This window comes from Brienomyrus brachyistius, chromosome 23 (assembly GCF_023856365.1).
Source record: "Brienomyrus brachyistius isolate T26 chromosome 23, BBRACH_0.4, whole genome shotgun sequence".
In the NCBI taxonomy this organism is placed as follows: Eukaryota; Metazoa; Chordata; class Actinopteri; order Osteoglossiformes; family Mormyridae; genus Brienomyrus; species Brienomyrus brachyistius.
The window spans coordinates 20,510,280-20,526,335 of NC_064555.1; the positions used below are offsets into that span (position 1 = coordinate 20,510,280).

General features: G+C 47.0%; 1 protein-coding gene across 1 annotated transcript; it reads right to left on the minus strand.

Annotated features, from left to right (window-relative positions):
• Positions 1-88: 88 nt before the first annotated feature.
• On the minus strand, positions 89-15,911 carry LOC125719291 (phosphatidylserine synthase 1). The gene is made up of 13 exons (XM_048993945.1): positions 15,550-15,911; positions 12,775-12,866; positions 12,640-12,684; positions 12,227-12,351; positions 10,790-10,948; positions 8,034-8,185; positions 6,710-6,851; positions 4,516-4,628; positions 3,510-3,575; positions 2,806-2,905; positions 2,579-2,650; positions 2,361-2,427; positions 89-2,179 (listed from the first exon to the last, which is right to left on the minus strand). The coding sequence occupies exons 1-13, from the start codon at positions 15,726-15,728 to the stop codon at positions 2,085-2,087; spliced, it is 1,407 nt and encodes a 468-aa protein (XP_048849902.1). The 5' UTR covers positions 15,729-15,911; the 3' UTR covers positions 89-2,084.
• Between the last annotated feature and the right edge of the window lie 145 nt (positions 15,912-16,056).

Genomic DNA, 16,056 nt, shown 5'->3' on the forward strand with positions numbered 1-16,056 from the left:
ACATGAACTTTAAAATCACATGCAGAGGTTAGCTCACACTAAAACACAAGCTGCCGTATTGTGTAATTCAACAGAACAGATACCAGCACAGTGTTTACAGTATTTATTCAAAAGTCAGGGTCACGTATTACAAATGCATCTGTACACACTCCAGGTATTTTTACACAAATGCCCACCAGCAAACATACTGGTTAATTTCATACAGTTTTTTTGTTGTCCTTTTTCCTACCTATAAAATAGTGCCACTTGCATATCCAATGCAGCCGTCTCTCGTTAAAATACCAGAAATACAAAGAAATCTTTTTAAAGGGTCTCCGCTCCCTGTTCTTCAGTCATAGGGCATAATGTCCAAACAGTCCTACATTCACTCTCATTCAGTCTCTCTCTCACTCACTGTATTTAAATGCCAACCACTTCATCGCTGTGCTTCGATCCTTTGTAGGAATAACACTAACATTGTCACAGCTGCGAATAACATTCTCTTCATACTGAGCAAGGCAGTTAAAGGACACGTGCAGGCTTGGGACACGTCACTGCTGAGGCCTGGGAGGGCAATCAGCCTGTTCGCCCTCGGTAATGTCACCTGCCTGTCCGTGATGCCCGGCGCCACTCAGCAAAATGGCCTCTTGTGAATATAGCAAAGGCGATTACAATACGGGGTGACCTCACACATAATGTGGGAAGACTAACGGGGATCACACGGTGTGGGGAACCATAAGACACATCATCTTCCCATCAGGCACAAAACATGTATCACATGACAGACATTAGTGATTAACATACAGATACCTGCTAATACAAAAACACATGCAAATAGTAATCTCTTTATCCTGTAACATTACATAACCATGCAAAAAAAACAAAAAAAAACCCACATCGCTTTGAGATAACCGTACCACACAGGAAATGAAAAATAAATGGGGGGGGGGGGGGGGGGAGTTTACACTTTGCTAAATTTATACCCATTTTTAACATGGAATAAAAATTAAGGTTAAAAACAAGCTGTAAACTTAGTTTTTTCCTTTTGAATTTGCACAGGACATACATGTTAGTACTGGGGAATGTATGAATATTACTGGTGCAAAAGTTTGATAAATTTGTCCCATATGTGCACTACTAATGGACAAAGGGCATAAGTGCTCCAACTGCATCTCTGTGCCGGGCCCCCCCATCCACAAAAAGACTGAGGCTCCACATCTGGCCTCAGAAAAGTGGCCCCAACACCCAGGGGAGTGAAAGGCCCAGGGATTTTGCCCAGAAGTGCGAAAGACAGACAGACATTATGATAACCTGCCATTAGTCTCGCCAGGTCAGAGGGAATGCGGCAGTGAGGACACTCAAGTCCACGGGAGGGCTTATTCATAGACAGACAAACACACACACAGGTTTAAGGGGGGGGTTAAGGGGTGGGGGAGAGATAAAACAGACAGGCCACGTGATCACGGCCACGGGGACGACCGCTCAGATGAGGAGGAGAGTGAACAATCCTGCAGAAATTTTTGCTGTAAATAAACCGTTAAGAATTTTTTTAAATAAAATGTGTCTATTTGTCACGGGGGGGGAATGTTGAGAGGGGCTGGCGAGAAATGGGCCTGGGGGGCCAAAATGATCTGAACCCCCCCCCACCTTGGGCCAGCCAGACACACCATGTGCACAGATGGCGTCCTGTCACCACGGTAACCCATAAACATGCCGGTCACACACACAGCTCGCTGGGGCTGCTTCCTGCTTACATTCCAGGCCTTATTTAGCCAGAGCGCAGGATGCATTTAGAATTTGCATGAGTACAGACAGGGAAGCCAGCTGACTGACTGCCTGGGGGTGGGTGTTTAGTTAGTGCATTGTTGCCTGTGTGTCTGGAAGTGGGGGTTCCCCCTATTTAAGCCCCACAATGGGGGATAGAGAACGGTAATGTTGGCAGGGTGACACCCTGTAATACTGGCCCCAGGTGTTCGTATGGTCAAGGCCCAATTCTGTGTTTCGGTGGCCCACTCCCCTAAAAATACGACAATTAGCCCTTGTCCTTGCTGCAGGTCTGTCACTTGTGGTCACTCTTCTCCCTCCCCTATATCTGCAGGCTCCTGCTACTTCTTGCCCCCCAGGCCATTGCTGGTCTTCTTCTTCCCCGATCCCTTCCTCTTCCGTGATGAGGGTGGACCGCTCACAGACTCTTTATCGCCTGGGAAAAAAAAGACCAAACAGGAAAGATGTACCAAATCACCAATCCGGCTCCGCCATTTTCCTATCATACAGACGGATCAGAGAGGAACTGCAGGGGTTGGTGGTCCTCAGGGGCGAGGGGAGCACAGGTCACGGTCGAAGAGCTGTGGGGGGGGTGGGGGGGTGTCGTTTCACGTTACCCTTGGAGATGGTGGGGGCATGGTCGCAGGAGTTAGTGTAGCTGCTGTCTTCACACTCTGACAGGGTCTGAAATGGCAAATGACGCCTGACCTGAATGATCCAGGCATTTTACTCAGCAGGTGATACGGTGGCAGTAAATCTCCATCTTCTTGGGTTTCCAGATGAGCCACAGGTCATCAGTAAGGCATGCTCCATTGGGCAGGGTAGGGGGTCTTACCTTCGGCCTCTTCGGTCCGTATTTCTCCGCGTACCACACCATCCCATAGAGGCAGAGGAAGGTGATGAAAGCCTGGAGAAACGAGGCAAGAGGAGATGAGGCTTGACATGAGGAAATGGTCGCAAGCAAGTCTGAGAACTACCGCCGTCTCCGTCTACTACCGTCCAGGAAGGATAGAGTGAAGGAGAGCAAGACTTGAGGAAGAGGAGTGGAGAGGAACAGCTTACCACACACAGAAGCCAGAGGATGACATAAAGGATCTGCGTTTTGGAGAACAGGTCCTGACCGAACTTGATGCAGACCAGGGCTTCCAAGAAGGCAATGGCCCTAGAGGGGAGTTGGGGAGACTCAGGCAAGGATAAGGGCACTGCAGTCCCGCACGCGCACATATGCAGGTCCAGCAAGCGGGCAAGGACCATGGCAGCTTAAACACTCCAATGAAAGGCCGGCCCGCTCACCAGAAGGACGCCCCGGCTCTGAACGGCAGCCCGGGGCTGAACCGCATGTCACACTAAAAATGTATCGTGCCAACTGGCCCACGGGATGTGAGGGAGCTGCTGCGAGGGGCGGGACCATGGACAGACAAACAAGGCCACGGCCAATCAGAAAGCAAGAGAGAGGTTCCTGTGTGTGTTTGCTAATCATTCTTACTGAAGTAAAGGAGACGCTTTGTGTTAAAATTAAAGAGAGACACGCTGAAGACGTCCATCATACACAAACAGACACAGACAGACACACGCACTTGACAGGGTAGATTTTAGGGATGGTGAACCTGGACGTAGCTCCTGGTCTCCCCGCAAACCACCCTCCCCCATTTCATCTTTGGGATCCTCCTTAAATGTCTCGTCGGGGGCCAATGAATGCAAGCGTGACATAAGTGCAGGAGCCCGTGATTGGTCAGCATGGCCCTGCGCCAGTGAGAGGAGCTCACCCGAACACCCAGCACTGCGTTCCCACTCGCTTGCACTGCGTGTCCGTCAGGTATGCGTAATACTGCCTGCAAAAGAACCACAGAGTACAGAGATCGTCTGAACTTCAGCTCATACATGACACACACTTGCAGCCCAAAGCAGACAGCAGGGCCAGACAGACATCCACAGCCAAGCCCTCAATCACTATTACATACTTTTAGGGGGGTGTTTTCACACTTGGTCCCTTTCAGCGTTTAATCAACATTTGTTCTGCATATATGTACATCTCAGACCCCCCAGAAATGAATCAAACTGAGACCACCTCGGGAGATGGTCTCAATGTGGTTCGCTTCAGGTCTGTGTTGATGTTCACTTAATCTGTTTATTGTGAACATAAAGTGCTCTAGGTTTACTTCACAGTAAAGGACAGCTCAAATGGACCCTTGGGGGGGGTCCTGTAAGGCGCTCGTTCATTGCTTTCAGGATGTAAAATGGACCAGAAAACAGGACAGCTTTCCATAGTAGCCTGCATTGTGTTTTTGTCTGATAGCAGTAGAGGAGTAACAGGATCTAGAAAAAGTGTTTTGTCTGTTTTTTAAGCTGTAATGGAAAATATTCATTCTGATTTAGCAGATTTTGCTAAATTCGAGTGACTGATTAGCAAACTATAACAGTAAAACGTTACTTGACAGGGCACAAAAAATATAGTATTATGCTATTACTTATGTATTAATTAACCACAAACAAGTATTTCTGCCCCATCAAGTAAAGTGTTACCATTACAACTTTCCAGTACAAAATGTTTGCACCAATTCACCTGAGTCTAAAACGATAACCAGATTTTAGAAAACCCCCTTTTAAAAACAGACCATTATGCATTTACGAAAGAAAAATAAAAAATCCTGACATCACCCCACATCAGTGATTAACGTAAGCATTCTTGCAACCCCCATTACTGATCTTGAGACCTTTGCTTCAGACAGTGCTGACTCTGGCGACCCCTAGTGGCAGCACCCAGGAACTCACCTCACAGTGGGGGCGGTGATGACCCCAACGAAGAGGATGCGGCACCAGCTAAGGGCATGAGACGCTTGGAATACGAAGATGTGTTTCAGGAAGAAGGTGTTGAGCTCCGTAAGCTGCGGGGAGGTAGAGTACATTACTGTGGATGCCCCAGAGCTCCCCACCATTCCCCTGGCAGACGAGGGACACAAGCAGTAAATTAAACTCTTCAACTACTCTTCTTCTTTAAATGCACCATGTGACCAGCCAACCACATTTTCAACGTGCTCTGCTCATGAGCTGAACTTCTGACTAGCACTGATCTATGCTGGTAAAGATGAGGGAGGTTCTACAGTCATTCCTCAAGATAAGCAATGCTTGCTCCTCTCTAAATAGCAAGAGTGAGTCTCTTATGTACACATGCAGACCAATGCGTCTTTCTGCTGACGGATTTGTCCGTTTCTGCTTCAATGACTTTACCATGCTGAAACATGTTGGTAAGGGGGAGGGGGCTAGAGACAGCCTGACATGTGGCCTGCTCAGCCAGCAGGTGAGTGACAGCACCGCCTACTGACCCTCTGATGAACTGCAGTACTGCTGACAGCACCGATAGCATTTTATAGCTAGCCGATACGGCTCCGTCAGACACGGTCAGTGAAGCAATGCTCTCTGTCCCGCTGCCCACATCGCCAGGCAGTGAGACAGGTTTTACTCCTGGCTGACTTTGCTCAGTCACCACTGGCGTAATGCTGGTCAGGAACTCCAGTCCTCATAATCAACATGATGTTCTGGTCCTCACTGCACCACAGCTTTTCTTTTCTGCACTAGCATTGAAGGACCAGGATGTGTAAACCTTATAGGGCTATGTCGAGGACCAGGATGTGTAAACCTTATAGGGCTATGTCGAGGACCAGGATGTGTAAACCTTATAGGGCTATGACAAGGACCAGGATGTGTAAACCTTATAGGGCTATGTCAAGGACCAGGATGTGTAAACCTTATAGGGCTATGACAAGGACCAGGATGTGTAAACCTTATAGGGCTATGACAAGGACCAGGATGTGTAAACCTTATAGGGCTATGACAAGGACCAGGATGTGTAAACCTTATAGGGCTATGTCAAGGACCAGGATGTGTAAACCTTATAGGGCTATGTCAAGGACCAGGATGTGTAAACCTTATAGGGCTATGACAAGGACCTGGATGTGTAAACCTTATAGGGCTATGACAAGGACCAGGATGTGTAAACCTTATAGGGCTATGTCAAGGACCAGGATGTGTAAACCTTATAGGGCTATGTCAAGGACCAGGATGTGTAAACCTTATAGGGCTATGACAAGGACCAGGATGTGTAAACCTTATAGGGCTATGACAAGGACCAGGATGTGTAAACCTTATAGGGCTATGACAAGGACCAGGATGTGTAAACCTTATAGGGCTATGACAAGGACCAGGATGTGTAAACCTTATAGGGCTATGTCAAGGACCAGGATGTGTAAACCTTATAGGGCTATGACAAGGACCAGGATGTGTAAACCTTATAGGGCTATGTCAAGGACCAGGATGTGTAAACCTTATAGGGCTATGACAAGGACCAGGATGTGTAAACCTTATAGGGCTATGACAAGGACCAGGATGTGTAAACCTTATAGGGCTATGACAAGGACCAGGATGTGTAAACCTTATAGGGCTATGTCAAGGACCAGGATGTGTAAACCTTATAGGGCTATGACAAGGACCAGGATGTGTAAACCTTATAGGGCTATGACAAGGACCAGGATGTGTAAACCTTATAGGGCTATGACAAGGACCAGGATGTGTAAACCTTATAGGGCTATGTCAAGGACCAGGATGTGTAAACCTTATAGGGCTATGACAAGGACCAGGATGTGTAAACCTTATAGGGCTATGACAAGGACCAGGATGTGTAAACCTTATAGGGCTATGACAAATCAGCCTGTTAGAAGAAGCATCACTGATCTAGATCTGTATACCATTCCCAAAGGAATCTCTGTCAACTTGCTTTGCCTCTTCACACCATTGCCACTACCCCCCACCCCCCAACAAACTCCCTCAACATTATCCAAACCTCCCAGTATCTCCAAAATTAATAAAAATTATTAAGAAACCTTCAGGATAGCAGTATCCAGACCCATCTGCTATTCACAGCATACCCGCCCCCCCACTGCCTGCCTACAGGGTGGTTGACTTGGCTCACCTGCCAGACGATCATGAAGAGATAGATGCCTGCCACCCTCTGGAAGGAGGACTTGGGGTCAAACCATCGCACGTAAGTCCAGCTGGCGGGTGTGAACTGCAACACTGCACGTTTCAACTTCCCTGTGGTGGTGTGGATGTCCCTAAGCACACAAACACACAGTGATAATCACAAGCACAGTCGCACACGGGAGAATAACAGAAATGGCTAAAAGAATAACAGTGCAAGTACAAGCGTGGCATTTTCTCTGAGGCCTGAACTGGCTAACCTACATGACAAGGAACAAGATTCCAGACTGATGCAAATAACAAATATCTCAGATGAAACAGAGCTTAGCAAATCGAATCACATGACATGATTCAAGTCTGACTCGAATCTCAGGTTTTATGACTCAAGACTCAGTGCTCTTGAAGACATTATATTAGTAATAGTCACATTTCAGGGGTAGCGTCAGGAGGCTAAACTCTGCAGTGCTGGTTTAAAGCTTTATTCCGTTACCGTAACTTTACTGCTCACAACTTATGTATGTGTTCATGTATAGCAGTGGTTGCACCTGGTCAATCGCAGTCAACAGGTCAATCACCAAGATTGATCGCAAAGTTACTTAAAGATTACCCATGACTTGACGGTTAGGACTTACTACTTACTTGTGACGTGTGTATATGTGATGCATTAGTATGCCATGTATTAGTCCACCACTGATTAACACATACTACTTTACCACATTAACACATTGCTCTTAACCAGTTGACTCAATTTGTCCATGATCTTGTCTTTTTACTGCAGGGTAATGTACATGAATGGGTGTCAGTTGTAGGGCTTATTCTTGGCTGCATTTGATCATGTGACAAGTGCACTAACAGCCTATTGGGCAATTAAATGAAAAAAAGGTGCTTTATACACAAAGCTTTTTCTTTGTCTAAAGTCATTTATAATTTTGCTATTTATATGTAAACTTATTTTATTTAGTGTGTTTATGTTTGTATCGCTCACACACACGCACAGCACACTGATTGAAAGACACCGACTTAATCCTATGCCTAGATAAAACATATAGTTATTCTAGTGTACAACTAGTGTGCCAAAGGTCGGCCTTTGTTTCCTGACATTAATATGGGCTGGCCTGCTCGGTGTGCCACTGAAACCTGTTCCTGTAAATCAGCACCGATTGCCAGACTAGCTTCTCCATACATTCCCTCCTTGGCTTCTTGTCTCACTGCACGATTCAGTCACAGAGGCCAAAGGCAGATTAGGGTGACCTGAGACTCGCTATGTGCCGAGCGGGCAGCGGAGAGAGCCTCCTCCAGGGCCCCGCGGGACCTACTTGATGCTGGCCCAGTGGTACGTGCGGATCTCCAGGAAGCGACACACCGTCATGCCCAGCCAGATGCCTCCACCATTGCAAAGCAGGATGTCTAGAATCACCTGGTCCCACCAGCACTCGGCGAAGTTGGGCAGCAGGTGCATGAAGAATAGCTGGAGGAGGCGAGAGGTTAAGGCTGCTGAAAGCCAGGCGTGGCCCCAAGAAAGGCTCACCCGCTGCTGGGCAGCGGAGGCCCCCCACCTGGCCCCAGCTCACCCAAAGAAATGCAGGCTGGTCACCCAAAACCCTCATTTTCTTTCCCAAACCAGTTTCAGCGCAAACCACACCCAGCACAACCAACTAACTCTGCAGAAACCTCAAGCTGGAATTCACTGGCTAACTGTAGGAATCCGATGACAGCTAGTGCGGATACGAAGTGTCACACAAATGTGGAAGTTATTACAGGGTTAGCAGCACAGTTTAAGACAGATGTGATTGTTTGTGACGTGAAGAATAATAAACGATCATAGGGGCGTAGGAAGGTAGGGGGGGTTAAATGAAGCTGCCCCCTCCTCCCCAGTATCAAATTCTTTTCTGTGCCAAGACAAACTGACATTAGTCTTCAATGACATTACAATGTCAGAATTGTAAATGGCCCTTTAAATAAATAAATAAATGTTGGTTGCATGAGTAATTCTTCTCTTGATGATCTCAGATCTTAGAACACACAACATCCTTTAGAAGAAGATGTTTGTTCTGGGTGGGATGAGGATAAAGCCATTCCACTTAAGGTTAGCTAGTTATCAGTGATCATAAAACGATAAAACCCAAATTAAAGTATTAGCCCTATCTTTCATATCGGAGCTAAAATTGTGAGTTGTTGCTAATCAAACAGAGTTATTCTTAGCCGGAATAACCTTCGTTGTTGGTTAGAATTTCAGCTTTCAGCTTTATTTCAGGATGAATAAAGGATCTGTCTATCAAAGATGAAAGCAGGACTGCGAGATGCATTCAGCGCTACAATTTGGATCAGTGCTCTCATTCTGTCAGCCAATGAAATCAGTCTTGACGTTTCGTCAGTGTCGTGGGGGCGCGGTTTGTTAGAGTTGCCGGGCGTGGCTTGCATTTTAGTTGGCTGTAGGGCATGATTTGCGCTGACCTGGTTTGGGGAAAAAAAAATAATGCAACACAAAACCAGCAGGCCCTCTGGTTTCCTTGGAAACTGCTGTCCTTCATGCAGTTTTAACGAGTATCATGCAGTTTTAACAGGTAAACATACGGACACACAGGCCGAGCGACACAGGCACAGATCCAAAAGCAGGACGCTTCCTGGAAATTCCCTCTGCTTAGCTCATTCTGTAGATTTGTCGCCTTATATAAAGCTTTTGTCAGAGGACAGCTGGAAAGTTCCCTCCCATGAGGTGGTTCTCTCGAGCAGTCGCGGCTGCAGCCTTCCCGCCAGCAGGGACCAGCTATCACGCTAAGCGCTTCCACGTGTGGGCAAGGCGTCAGACATGGCTGCTTCCTTGTTGCTAGGGAACGAAGAAAAGCAAAGAACAGCCAGCAGCTGCCGGCACTGTTGGGGGGGGGGGGCTGTCCCAGGCCCGTCTTGCAGTAAATGTAGCAGGAGCTGCAGCTCTGTCCATGGGACTGACCAGTGAACTGCTGACCGGCAAAGGCCCAGCAGAGATAGGGTGCTCGCGGCAGTAACCATGTCGGGGTGTGTGTTTCTGTGTGTGTGTGTGTGTTTCTGTGTTTTACAGGACTGATGACTCATTGTGCATCTAGCAACATCAACATCCCATTTATCAGTCCTTTGACTACGTTTGGTAGAATCATTTGATCATAAATTCACTTATTTATTACTCAAAGGGAAACACACACACGCACATACACACACACACACAGACACAAACACAAACACAGATTCTGGGACATAAACTCATGGTATCAGGCAGACAGATGGCACAGGGAAAACACAGGCATTTAGCATCACTGGAAAATTACAGTACAGTGCGACAGTGTTAGGCAGTCCAAAGAAATGCTTATCTGTATTGCAAGTGTACTTTGGCTTAGAACAAAAAACACAATTTAACATTAGAACATGTGCAAATTAAGTGTAACACAATAAAAACTACTAACGATTTCTTCTGTTTTCTAAAAAGTTACTGATATCTAGTTGGATAGCTAGATGAACACCACTTCAGTTCCCAAACTTCTCCTCAGGGGCACCTCAGCCGTTCAAAGATTTTGTTAAATTTCACCAACAGCTCGATTAAATAATTAAATATGTTGGTTTAAAAAGTCAGTGAGAGATTGACTAGCTGTATGAGGTGTGCTAGTGGCCAAGTCAAAAAATACATGGCTGCACTGGACGGTCGCTGCAAATACCAGGATGATTTTAGCAGAGGTTCTGAAACGGCTAAACTGACACACTTTGACAGGCATCATATCATAGTTTCACACAAACACGAGGATAATCTGAACATCATTTTCTTTGCCTGCCTAAGACTTTTGCACAGTACTGTATGTCTGCATGCAATGTAATGGTAGAATATGTGAGGACTCACATCATCTGTGAACCTCTGGCAGAAAGACAGACACCTCTCTTCTAACAGAGCAGGTGCTCTCACTGTCATGGTCGTTAAGTCAATGTGTTTTTTTTAATCTCCTTCTCCTACCCTAACTGGCCCTCCAGTTCAGGAGCTACCCCTTGCAGTTACCCAGCCCACCCACGGCCCCCCAGGTCCCCAGTCCCGGCCCTTGGCTCCCTGTACCTCGGTGAGCTCCCAGGTGATGCTGATGGTCCAGCAGAGGCCATAGCTGCGAATGAGCAGAGCCTTCATGCCCCAGCCCCAGAAGTGACCAAAGGCAAAGATATCAAAGTGGCTCAGGATTCGCTCCCAGGTGATCACATGACAGTTCACGGCATATTCCTGCAGGAAGAGTGGGCGGGACCATACACGGAATTTCTGAATTTGAATTTAGTGATTAATTGTCATTGTTGACACACCACAGCACACAGAGCACAACAACAGAATGTGTCCTCTGCATTTAACCCACATGTGACAGTGTGACATAGCAGGGGGCAGCTAATTCAGCGCCCGGGGAGCAGTGCTTGGGGGACGGTACCTTGCTCAGGGTACCTCAGTGGTGCCTGCAGGTTCGAATCCCCGGCCAGCAAATCTTGCAATTACGAGTACGCTTCCCTAACCATTAAGCCACCACTGCCAACAAATTGTTTTTTTAATTTTTGGGAGTCAATCCCACCCCACCTTCCCACTTCCTACTCAGAGTAGGCAGGTGAGCAGGACAACAGGGTCACATGACCCACATTAATGTACTGCTGAATCCAAGTTCAACCGTCCCCAACCCTATAAGTGAGGCATGATTAAAGGATATTCTAAATAGGGGACTGAAGAGAATGTTCAACAAAATGTATTAATTTGCAGAAGTGGTTTTGGGCAACAGGGCAGAAACACACTTGACCAGCCGGTGACGACTTTTTGAGCTACTCATGCAAATCAATACTTGATTTCTTTGATGAGCCCACAGAAAAAGTAAGAATCTAAGCTAATATGTCTCATGGGAAACTGTCCCCTTTGAAAGTAAGAAGTTCTACACAGCTGTATTCACCGATTTGCGTGGTTAAACAGCCATAGATGCCTGTACTGGATGCAGCCAGGGAGATTAACAGCCTTAAACGCCGACTGTTACTCATCCATGGCAACGGTTACCAGGGCAGCCTGCAGTTCACAGCTAGCCAGTTGCTCTGTCCTTTTAGAAGCCTCTTACGGAAAGTTGGGATTATCTCTGTATGCATGTTAATCATATTTCATGGGATTATACCCCTGGCACTGAGGCTTGGAGGTTCAAAACTCACCATCTTAATGTGATTTAATGTCATGAGGAGTCAGTGTAAAAGTATTTTTCTCATTCAACTAAAATCCCACCACGCTAAGAGAGGTACACAGAGCATTTAAACAGGCCCGCGTGTCTGAAAACATCACTAAATATGACGATTATTTAACTGCTTTTCTCAAATGCCTCATAATCCCTTTGGGGGAACACAGGTATGGAGGCATAGCTGAGAAATTTCCGGAAAGGCTACAAGGCAAAGGAAAGGTGATTTCGGCAAAGATCAGAGTAAATGGCACAGTCATACACCTGCAACCATCTCCTTTTAGCAGTGGGTGGGGGGGGGGGGTGCTCACCATGACGTCTGCCTCGCGGGTGGCATAGCGCAGATCGGGATCCAGCCAGTACATCAAGGTCTTCACCTGGTCCCAGTTCAGGAAGATGAGGAAGACCAGGAACAGGAAGTACAGGACACTCAGACCTGACGGGGAACGCAGGTGGTCTGGCTAGTCACCCTTCCGGAAGAATGCTTTTCACACTTTGCTTCTCACACTTCATGGTTTGAACTTCCTGCCACGTGGGTTAAACAGTGCTGCCCTATCAGAATCGGCCGCTGAGGCCCCTGCCTTCGAATACCACCCGATCTACACAATCTCGGTCACATTCCGTTAATGACGTCACGTGACGCAAGATTCGCACCATAATTTCCTGACTGGACACGAGAGTCAGAAAGACAGATTCGGCTGGTGGAGTTCATACGAAGACTTACCAAAAACCATCCGCCATATCGCCGGGTGAGGTCGAGTGAACGGACCTGAAAGAGGAGAAAAGGAGGACCGGTCCTCAGAGCAGTACGCCAGGGCTTTACATAAGACGCAGGTGTGACTGGCTGCATATAACATACCGTTTGGGAAGGCGAGGGTGCTGATAACCAGGAAGAAGGACACCACCAGGATGAGGCCGACACGGAGGTTGCTGTCAGGGTCTGCATCATCCCTGCCGTAGGAAAAGGTATGCTACAGCGTAAATCAGCCAAGGCAGACAGCCGCCCTGCTGTGGGAGATTGCATTGCGCATGTTGTCCCAGTGTCCTCCTGCAGTGCAAAGACATGCAGTCAGGCTGCAAGCGGCCTTCCTGCACTGCCTGTAGGGGGTGACTGTGAGAGATGGCACCCTGTGCAGCGTGAACCCCTGCCTGTGCAGTGAGCCGCCTGGAATACACTCTGCTGGGGAATGGATGGATGGATATATAATAATCCTTCAAAAATCTACCCATTTCCTATAACCATTTACACAATGAGGGGATGAAAGTTCATTACTGCTCGCCATCCCTCTCCCCCTCTCTCACACACAGACACAGACACGCAGAGAGATTAGGTATGTACATTTTCGTGGGGACTCTCCTTTCATTTCTATGGGCAAAACCCCAACCCCCTACTATGACGACCTTAACCCCTACCCAACCATAAGTAACCAAACAAAAGCAGATGATTTTTTATATTTTCAATATTTTGATTGTACGTATAAATTCTCATAACACTGAGGATTATATTGTGGGGTGGTATATAACCCCCCCCCACCTTCACACACACACACACAGCTTTATTACATTTCTAAACTTGCTAAGCATGTTAGCCGCCTTGCTAAGTATGTCAGCCACGTACAGACCCTCCCCTAAACTCCCAACACTGTGACATCATACATCTCCTTCTGTGAAGACGTGTACCTCCCAAAAAAGGTCACAGTCAGATATGATAATAAGCTACAGTTCATGTGAAGCAGTATGCAAGGCTGAGCCCCCACCCATCTGGCCCTTAACCTTCAGCACAGGATCCCCCCAGGGCAGCGTTGTCTGGGACTCAATGTGGTCAAGACAGTGGAAATGTCTGCCACTAAACCCTTTGCCTGCCGCCCCCTGGATAGTAACAGCCAGACAGGAGTCAATCAAATTCCTGGGGACCCACCATCACCGACACACTGATGTGGAACATGCATGTCACCTCCATCACCAAAAAAGTCCAGAAAACACTATTCTCGCTACGTCAAATCAAGAAGCTCAATATCTCCAAAATGCACACTGCAGAATTTCTACTTTGCCATCACAGAGAGTGTTGTGACATCCTCCATCACCATCCAGTTTCCTGCTGCCTCCACCCTCTCCATGACCAGGTTACAACGTGTGGTCTGAACAGCTGAGAAGATCACAGGCTGTCAGCCGCCAACACTAAACATCCTGGTCAACGCCATGGCTAGGAAGCTAAGAAGATTGCTGCTGATCCCACCCACCCAGAGAGTCACTTCTTCCCCAAACTGCCATCAGACAAGGTACAAGTGCATCACGACATCATAACGACATCATCACGACATCCCCACCACTCCTACCCCACAGCCATCCAACTCCTAAACTCACCTAGAACCTCAGAAACGCAACACCCAGGTAACATCCACTCATCCAGGGACAAATCCCTTCCTCTCTTGCCTGCCTTTTTACCTCCATGCTCAAATTACACTATTGGTTCATTTGTACTATAACAGTGACCAAATGTGTGTTATTTTATTATGTTATTTATTATCTTAAAACGTTTTGCATAATGTGCTCTGTTGATGTTGTTGTATTCTGTTAATCTGTAATTTATATTGTATACTTAGTTGTACACGTGCATGTCCTGTTAAAGGTTTATCCGTAGGTCTTGTCATTTTTGTCCTATAATTCATGTTTGGCACCAGACCACAAACAATTCGGCAGGTTCATACATACTGAAAATAACGTTAGTTCCGAGTTAAAAGAAGCAATCAGCGCTGCAGACAACGCCACATAACGTTTAAAATGGTACTGCAATCCCCACACCTCCATCCTCCCCAACATGTCGACTGCCGGTCGGCATCCTACACTATTAGGGCCGTACTCACTGTTACCGAGGGCCGGTTACTTCACAACTGAACATGTGATCGGTCAGGTAACAACCATCTCCGGCTTTCAGTACATATCCTCCTTGCATAACAAATGCCAATTCCTTCGCTGTTCGCTTTAATGGCTTGTCTTTGTCTAGAAATATTAACTAGTCCCAAAAATAGCCCCATTAACATCCCTGCGCGTCATCCAACCTATAACTTATAATTATAAAATAAAAACACTAAGCCATGTGCTCAGTGAAATAGACACTAAGTGAGGGGGTTTTATTTCTGAGACGCTGGAGAGGAACCAGATGAATTCGCGATGAAAGGAGAAATGTTTCTATTCCGACCGTGTTATTAATGCGAATAACACACTGACGTGTTTAAGAAATAACCACTCGTAGAGATGGAAAGTACTGCACGCGTGGTATCGATGGCAAAGACGTACTTTCCACACTCTTCGGGCAATCCGACAGTGTGGAAGGCAAAACACAGAGTCTGAAAAGCGGAACTCGGATGGCAGGGCAGGAAGGCGGGACCCAGCACTCGATGCAACACGGTGTCGTGAAAGAAGGGGGAAGAGAGACAGAAATATGGTAGTCAAAAGGTATAATGGACATCCGAGCACCAGTACAACCATCAAGTAAAATTACTGACTTCAACAACATGTTTACCCCGTCTCCTCCACAGCGGCAGGGCGCACCTAGCTGGCAAACACAAACCCACCCCTAGAACCCACATGTCCACCTAAGCCAGCTAAGCCCTCCAGGGGCGGTATCGCGTACCTGGTAAACGCGAAGTACATCAGGCTGACCACGGTGAAAGTCAGCAAAGTAATCGTGTGTGGCTTATAGAAGAACTCGATAGTGATGTCCTCTACTTGCTGCTCGTTGATCATGCGGAAATGCAGCCTGTAGTTGACATCATCTTTGCTCAGCGTCCGGGACCCCAAGGCGGACGCCATCGTCGCTCAGCTTCCCCAGTCAGCCCTTCACAACCCCCCGGCACACCAGTCACTTAGGTCAGGGTCTGTCATCCGCTAAGCCCCGTGTCAATTAGCCTGGAAACGGCAATGCCATTTGATGTACTTGCGGGGGGATAAGAGACAACAGCGCTCAAGTAATCCAGACTGGGATTCCAAAACATTAATGCAATTACCATAATCACATTATTTCTTACAAAATTTTAGCAGTGCTAAACGTAATCTAAAGAGGCTTTTGTCTTGTTGATTGTTTCTTTGGTCTTGGTAAAGGTGAACCCCTCTATCCTGACTCCATTTGGTATGACCCGGT

Coding starts and splice junctions, on each gene's coding strand:
- LOC125719291 (XM_048993945.1), bottom strand. CDS start 15,728: ATGGCGTCCGCCTTGGGGTCCCGGACGCTGAGCAAAGATGATGTCAAC. Junction 12,867..15,549: donor ATGTACTTCGCGTTTACCAG/GTACGCGATACC, acceptor TTCCTACGGCAG/GGATGATGCAGACCCTGACA. Junction 12,685..12,774: donor CACCCTCGCCTTCCCAAACG/GTATGTTATATG, acceptor CTCCTCTTTCAG/GTCCGTTCACTCGACCTCAC.